Here is a 7,864-nt window from a genome sequence, read left to right on the forward strand (position 1 = left end):
TCCCTCTGCCTGGAACGCTCCCTCCTGCATTGGAATGGCTGACTTCTTATCATTTGGATGTCAGCTTAAATGTCCCCATGCTAGAAAGGCCAGTTCATCTTGTTCCTACATTTTGTTTTGGTTTTTTGTTTCCCTCTCTGTTGTCTACACACACAGCCCCCAGGAACGAGGACCGGGTGAGCAAAGTAGGTGACCACCCCTGATACACACTGATCCTTGGTGACCTTATCCAGTTCCAGAGCATCAAATAGCCTCTTCAGCCAAATACATTGGCTCACACCTGCAATCCCAGCAATTTGGGAGGCTGAGGTGGCAGGATCAATTGAGCCCCGCAGTTCGAGACCAGCCTGGGCAACAGAGCTCTTAAGACCCCATATCTACAAAAAATTTTTTAAAAATTCTGTTCCAATTTTCATGTACATAAAAATAGCTGGGTGTGGTGGTGCACACCTGTAGTCCCAGCTACTCAGGAGGCTGAGGCGGAACGATCACTTGAGCCCGGGAGGTGGGGGCTGCAGTGAGCTGAGATCTCGCCACTGCACTCCAGCCTGGGAGACAGAGCAAGACCCTGTCTCCAAAAAAAAGGAAAGAAAGAAAAAGTACATTACTCTACCCTCATCTCTATTCCTAGTGATGCCAGATGGCTACTTCCCAGCCACGCTGAATGAGACACTGGGCCTCTGCACTGTCGGGAGCCATCAGATCACCACATTTGCCAGGAAGGGGAGGCCAGACCCAGGACTGAGGTGCTCCTGACCAGTGAGGGGCTATCCCCTGTCCTTTCTTCTTGGCTTCAGGCCAGGGGAGGAAACAGGGAGCTGTTAGCTGGCCTTTCTCAGCCTCCTGGAGCCAGGCCTGCCTGCCTCAGCTTCGCCAAGTGGAACCTGGGGAACCAGCTGCTGAGGTGGCAGAGTAGGGGCCCTGGACCCATCCCCGATCTGGATCCTGCCCCAGGGGCTGTCTGAGCAGGGCTAGCTAGGGCAGGGCAGGCAAGTATTGAGTGCAGGGCACCACAGCAGACAGACTGTGCTGGGACGGCCCGGAGCAAGGAAGGCAGGGGTGGCCACAGGACGGCCACGTCCCCTACAGGAAACTCAAGAGGAGCCCAAAGGCCTGGGAAAGAGGCCTGGGGAGGAAGCCCCTTCCCACCCAGCAGAGTCACCACCGCCCAAGGACAGGCGCCCATGGTCAAGAAGCAGTGCCACAAAGACACCTGAGGAATGGTGGGGCTGCCCCGGTGACAGATTCCCCAGGCACACATGACACGTCCAGAACAGGCCAATCCATGGAGACAGAAAGCAGATGAGAGCCTGGGGGGGGGGATGTGAAGCGGGGAGCCTGCTCATGGCCACAGGGCCTTTGGAGGGATGAAAATGTCCTGGAAGCAGACCAAGGTGATGATTACACAACATGGCAAATGTGCTAAATGCCACTGAATTGTACAGTTTTAAATGGTCAAAACGACAAATGCATTTGGTCCGAACACAAATGGCTTCTCACACTGCAGGCGCTCCAGCTCTCACATGTGCACTTCTTTATTGGAAAAGAATAAAGCAGTCACTGACGTGCCGGGGGCAGGACACAAGCAGCTGCCATCCTCCTTCCCAGCGTGCCTGGCATGGTCGCAGGGGAGCAGGTGCCTGGAGTCCCGGGGACACCACGGGGCACGCTGAGGGAGCTGAGGAGCCAAGGCTGCGCAGCCTCCCAGATGCTCAGCGGATCTGGTGTGACGACAAGGTGGATGGAGGAGACAAGGAAGGTGAGGGGTGAGCAGGGACTGACCACCATCCCCACCTGGGAGGGGTCCCTGCCAGCCGCTCCTCACCGTGTACTTGTCCCACTTCTTTTCAGGGTCGTAGGGTTCCCAGCGGCTGGCAGGGAAGATGTGCTTGTTCTTCTCGTACCAGCTCCTCAGCACCACCTTGCCTGCATGTGACTAAGGGAGGAAGAGGGCAAAGGGCCGCCTGCCGACCTCCCCTTCCCTCGGTTTCTCCTCCACAGCCCAGGGACCCCCGTTCCCCCTAACACGGCCCCCTATGCTGTACCTCATCCTTCTCCACAGTGGCGTCACTGAGCAACCGCACATCGTCATGAACATCAAAGTTGAAGAGCGGCCCTGCAGGAGAGAAGCAGACAGACCAATGTCCTGCTGCTGCCCCGGTGACAATATCGGGGGCAAGGTGCTATGGGGGTGGCTGGGCCGGGGGCACTCACCACTCTTCCCCCGTGCCTTGGTGACGATGAAGTCGTAGAAGCTGTGATGCTGGGAGCCAAGGGCAGGAAAGTGGCGCCTTGATGGCCCATCTCGGCCCCTCCCCCCACCCACCCGCCTGCACACACCACCCCCACCAGCCTGAGCCAAAGCCCCGGGCGCAGCACCCACTGCGGGTCCTGGGACTGAAGGGACTCACGTGCGGGATGATCAAGTCCTCCTTGATGTACATGAGCTGCTCCACCCCTGCGGACCTGAGGGAGGAAGGCAGGAGGGCGTGGGCAAGAGGATAGCACCCCTGCCCATGGAGGGAGGAGGCAGCCAGCCCAGGAGAGCCCGTGCTGGGGCTGGGAGGCAGCGGCCAGTGGGCTCTGAGGGAAGCTCCATGGTTTAGTGAGCCCAGGACTGGCACCCTGCACCCTCCCACTTTGGGCTAAGGAACCAAGGCAGTGTGCTCCCAGCAAAGCTCTCTCTGGTGGGAGGGAAGGGAAGAGGAGCCTGACCCCGTCTTTTGGGAAGATAGTGCCCAGCACGCTGCCTCCTTGCCCAGGCAGCGCCCACATCACACTGGGTGTCTGGCACCCGGGCTGGAGCCACAGGTGCCACACACACCACCATGCACACAGGCACACCTCGCACCTGAGCTCACTGAAGTCTTTCCGAAGAATCTCGAGCGCCTTCTGCAGGAACTGCTGCATGGTGTTGCCCTTTCTCATCTGCATCCGGGAATCCAGGAGTTGGGAAGGGAAGGCAGAAGCCTGCAGAAGGGCTCTCAAGAAGGCAGAGGCCCAGAGGGCCCTGCCAGAGACTGCAGGGCCTCAGCCAGGCCTGGGCCTCACTCCCCAGACAGAGGGCCAGGCCCCGGAGCCTGTTATCCTCAGGATCCCTGGGGCTTCCCAAGTCAGGAAGGTCAGTTCCTTCCCACGGAACCTAAGGGAGGCTGGGCCCATGGTGAGCAGGAAGCAGGCTGCACGCTGCCTACCTTGACTGTCCGCCGGTGCCCAGAGCCATCCCAGTAGCTGAAGGTGATCTCGATCTCCTCGCCTACAAGGCAGAGCTGCCTCTTGGTCTCCAGACCCAGGCACCCCCGCCCCACCGAGAGCAGCCTTGGGGCTCAGCGCACCACCCAAGAGACTGTGGACAAGAAAGCTGGCTTGGGCCCAGGCCCCTCGCGTCCGACTCCGCAAGGACTCACTCTTGATCTTCTCCTGCTTGGCTTCCCACTCCTGCCGCAGCTCTTCCCGAAGCCGATTCTCCTCCTCCTGGGAGAGGGAGCAGGCAGACGGGTGAGGCCCAGGGCTGCTCAGAGTGCACGCAGAGCCTGGCTCCCCGAGCAAGGGTATCCACCAGGGCTGGAGTCGAGGCCGGGGTCAGGGCCAGGCAACCTTTACCTCACGGTCTCGATCAGGCAAGAAGCTTGTGTCCACGTCTGGGTTCTTCCCCAGTTTTCTCTTCTTCATGGTGATCTCTGGAACAAAAGGAAGCCAAATATCATAGCATTATTATGAAAACGATTTTGCTACGGCCGACGCCTGGGGTCCCCCAAACCATACTTTGAGAACAGCTGATCTAGAAGACAAGCCTAGGGCGGGCACAGAGACTCACGCTTGTCAACCCAACACTTAGGGAGGATGAGGCAGAAGGATCGCTTGAGCCCAGGAGGTGGAGACCAGCATGGGCAACATAGCAAGACCTCGTCTCTACTAAAACTCAAAACAATCAGCCGGGTGTGGTGGCGCAGCTGCAGTCCCAGCTACTCGGGAGGTTGAGGTGGGAGGATCGCTTGAGCCTGGGAGGTCGGGGCTGCAGTGAGCTGTGATCAAACCACTGCACTCTAGCCTGGGCAACAGAGTGAGACCTCGTCTCAAAAACAAAAAACCAAACAAAACAAGAAAACAAAGACAAATGTAAACTCTTCAGCCTGATGCTCAAGGGCAGAGATTCTGGAGCCTGGTTGCAGATTAGAATCATGTGGAGAGCTTTACAAAAATGGATGTCAGGGTCTTGTGGCTGGGCCCCCTAAACGGAGCCTGTAGGGGGAGGGAAGAGCCCACCAAGCAGTGTTTTGTAAAAGCCCCAGTGATACACAGTGAGGGTGACAACCTTTGCCCCAGGCCTGCACTGTCCACGCCAGTAGCTCCCAAGCTCGAGACCAGCTTGGGCAACATGGCGAGATTCCGTCTCTACAAAAAATACAAAAATACAAAGCGCCTGTAGTCCCAGCTACTCAAGTGGCTGAGGTGGGAGGGCCCCTTGAGTCCAGGAGGTCAAGGGTGAAGTAAGCTGTGATCACGCCTCTGCACTCCAGCCTGGGCCACAGGGAGACAGTCTCAAAAACAACAACAACAACAATCAAAACAAAAACACAAACACAAACCAGTAGCTCCTGCCGTACACAGCAGCCGAGCACCACAGCTAGTGCATGTGCCACAGTGGTGATATCTTGGATACACTGGGTGAAATACAACGTAATACTAAAATCCTGCTTGTTTCTTTTTCTGTTTTACTGTGGCTGCTGGCAGGTTCTTCTTCCCCACAATCCTGCACTTCCCTCAAAGCCACGGCACCCAGACTGTTACCACAGCCACACAGCGCCATCCCGCCTCACTTCACTCCCTCCGCCATTCCCTGGGGAGCTGCCACCACACCCTCCAGGGGCCCGTGACACAACTTGCTCCCAATCTTCAAACATGCCCACTGTTTCCCGCTGGACTTCTGGCATATACTCTCTCATCACCCCTCCTGTCTCTCTGGCTAATGCAATTCCCCTCATCCTTAGGGCCTAACTCAACCCTCCCCTCCTTCCCTGACCCCTGGGTTAGCCCCATGGGCCCTGAGTAGAGCAGTAACCCTGAGTAGTGTCTTCAGTGCATGGTGACCCGTGACTTCCGCCAGGAGAGGGACAGCACCCTATGTGCCCTGGCCAGGTACAGCACAGGTATGTGACACACATGGCAGCTAGGCTGGCTTTACCCGCACTCTCCAGCCATCCTGAGCTTTCCCTGACAGCCCCTTGTTCTCACAGCTGAGACCTGCAGTGTCTGACTAGTAGCCACGGAATTTCTGTGACTGTATACATTTACACTGAAACAAATCAAATAGAATTAACCATTTAGTGCCCCAGTCATACAAGTCACCTGCAGCAAGTGGCTACCATATTGGGCGGCACAGACTAACATTTCCATCATCACAGAAAATGTGCCCAGCCAGCCTGGTCTAGACCAGCTCCTCCCCTCCCTGGTCTACTGTGTGTGGTGCCTCCAGAGGGCAGCTTTTAGAGCCATCTTGACAGGGCATCAGCTTTGCTGACAGCCTCTCACACTGGGGACCCCTCCCCAGGGGCCACGGGCGGGGCTCTGACTCAAGCCAGCCCTCACCTTCCCTTTCCATCTCCTCCTCATACATAGCTGCCTCCTCTTCCTCCTCGCCTCCCTCTTCTTCCTCCTCCAGGGTGAAGGACAGGCTGGAGATCTTCCGCTTGGCTTCCTTCTTACGCTCCTTCTCTCGAAGCTTCTCCAGCTTCCTAGCGAGGTGCAGGTGGCCCCATCACACACCGTGTCCTTCCCCAACCCTGACCCAGCCGCTTCCTTGACCCAGAACCACCTGTGTGCCCTATGTGGGTCCTGCCCAGCCTAGGCTGGGTCCCCAGTGCCCCAGAGGGGTCCTGCTGTCCTGGATCACTTCAAGCTCATGGGTGAGGGCTCTGTTACAAACAGCAAGCACAGAGGGCCATAGGGGCCGCAGGACAGAGAGGAATGGGGAGAATGCAGGCTGCTCAGGCACCAGATGCAGGGAAAGGACCCACTGCATTTAGAGGGTCAGAAAGAAGACAAGCCGCCATGGTGAGAAGACGTGAGCGTGGACCCAAGGAGGCAGGAGAGAGAAATGCAAATCGCAAGCTAGATGCTACCCCTGTCCCAAGGCAGGAGGCAGGGTCTCCCCTCAGGGTGCAAAAAGAGCCTGACCGGCCCCGGGACCCCGTGAGCACTAGCTCCATGTTGAGGGCTGCGGCGAGAGGACCCACATCTGCAGCTCCTTGGACTGCTCCTTCTTGGCCAGCTGCTTCTCCCGCTCCTTCACCAGAGCCTCCTGCTTGGCCTTCATGTCATTCAGGGTCACAAGACCTTTGAAGCAAGGAGGCACAAGGGGCAAGGTAGTCACAGGGCCAGCGGAAGAGTGGCCCAGGGCCCGGGTGAGGGGCACCCACACCCTGCTCACCCACGGTGCTGGACTTGAGCTCTGCCTCCACCGCGTCGTAGTGCGCAGAGAACTTCTTGTCAATGTTGGATTTCATGATGTTCTCCTGCGGGGAGGGACAGCCACCATGAGAGCCACCCCTCACTGTGGAAAAGGCAGGCTGGTCATCAGGGACCTGGGTTATAGTCCAAATCTGCCCCTGTGCCCTTGTCGATGGAAGGTTTCATGAGGCTGGGCGGGGCTCTTCAAGTGCTAAGAGTGCCAAATGGGGCCGTTTCCATCCCTGAGCTGCTCTGGCTCTTCAGGTCTCCTGCTGGGGATCACAGGTCCCTCAGTAGCCTGAAGCCACCAACCCTACTGACCTTTGGCCTTTTTCATCTCCAGCCTTTAAGCTGAAGCTTCCGAGACCCAAGCCAAGGGGTATCAGGAGAGGGCAAACAAGAACAGAGTGGCCGAGGGGCCTGGTCCCTCCCTGAGTGATTTTCCTCCCTCTAGGCCCCCGAATGTCATCAACAGCTTCCCAGGAGGCCTCTCTTTGGCCCCAGCCCCATTCCACTTGGTACCATGTCAAGCCCTCGCTGACCAGTGGCCTCCCAAGGTGGTTGGCAGAGAAATACACCTTCTGCTTGCTGGGCACCCCGGCTCACACAGTGTGGCCAGGGCATGAGGACTTGGTGTTTCAAGGCTCCTCTGGCCAGGCTTCCCCAGTTCCCCAAGCAGGAGCCTGCTCTTTCCTGGAGCCCCGAGTCCTGATGAGTGAGTCTCCCTAAAAGGATCAAGCTCCTCCACGCTCCTTCCCTGACCACCACCATCACGGGCCACTCACGGGAAGCAGGGGATGAACCGCTGGCGCCCGGGAGGTTCATGCCTGCCTCACAGATGCAAGGGGTTCTGGAAGGAGCCTCCTGGCCAGTGGACTGGCCAGGTCTGACTCAGGCCTCCCAGCGCCTCTCCAGGGGGAGAGGAACAGCCCTGCCCGGTGTCCATGGGACCAGGGCAGAGGCCTGGCTCTGAGGGCCGAGGGGCCAGAGCCAGGGCGCTAGGTGCCCAGGCGAGGCGACGAGAGGCTTGTCCCCGCCGTGCCTCCCAACAGAAACACTGGCTCGGCTCCCTCCTGCCGGAGGTCGGTCACCAGTTAGTGGCCTCAGCCTCGGAGAACGCCCGGCTCCGGGCCCATTTTACTGATGAGACTCGCCGGCTTGCTTCTGTGCTCTGCTGGAAGTCAGCGAGCCAGGGGCCCGCCCCGGCGCGCCGCCAGCGCTCCGAAGCCACCGCCCCAGGGCTTCCAGGGCCGGAGCGTGGCGCGAGGCAGCTAAGGAACCTGGGCAGCGCGCATGCTCCGAGGCTCCCGGCTCGCACCTCCGCGATGCGCTGCTTCATCTGCTCCATCTGCTCGCGCTGCTTCTCCCGCTTCTTCATCAGGTGCATGGCGCGGCCGGCCTCGCTCGCGGCGCC

At 58.7% G+C, this 7,864-nt stretch overlaps 1 protein-coding gene across 1 annotated transcript; it reads right to left on the reverse strand.

Moving 5' to 3' along the window:
* Nucleotides 1–1,489: 1,489 nt before the first annotated feature.
* Nucleotides 1,490–7,858, reverse strand: FAM50A (family with sequence similarity 50, member A). The gene is made up of 13 exons (XM_011955839.1): nucleotides 7,769–7,858; nucleotides 6,431–6,515; nucleotides 6,237–6,336; nucleotides 5,590–5,735; nucleotides 3,604–3,680; nucleotides 3,408–3,474; nucleotides 3,195–3,256; nucleotides 2,852–2,928; nucleotides 2,412–2,466; nucleotides 2,215–2,263; nucleotides 2,046–2,116; nucleotides 1,826–1,936; nucleotides 1,490–1,721 (listed from the first exon to the last, which is right to left on the reverse strand). Exons 1-13 carry the CDS (start codon nucleotides 7,835–7,837, stop codon nucleotides 1,713–1,715), a joined length of 978 nt encoding a protein of 325 aa, XP_011811229.1. The 5' UTR covers nucleotides 7,838–7,858; the 3' UTR covers nucleotides 1,490–1,712.
* Nucleotides 7,859–7,864: the final 6 nt, after the last annotated feature.

Source organism: Colobus angolensis, unplaced genomic scaffold, assembly GCF_000951035.1.
Source record: "Colobus angolensis palliatus isolate OR3802 unplaced genomic scaffold, Cang.pa_1.0 Scaffold402, whole genome shotgun sequence".
NCBI classification, from domain to species: Eukaryota; Metazoa; Chordata; class Mammalia; order Primates; family Cercopithecidae; genus Colobus; species Colobus angolensis.

Coding starts and splice junctions, on each gene's coding strand:
- FAM50A (XM_011955839.1), bottom strand. CDS start 7,837: ATGCACCTGATGAAGAAGCGGGAGAAGCAGCGCGAGCAGATGGAGCAG. Junction 6,337..6,430: donor GCTCAAGTCCAGCACCGTGG/GTGAGCAGGGTG, acceptor CTTGCTTCAAAG/GTCTTGTGACCCTGAATGAC. Junction 3,475..3,603: donor TGCCTGATCGAGACCGTGAG/GTAAAGGTTGCC, acceptor TCCCTCTCCCAG/GAGGAGGAGAATCGGCTTCG.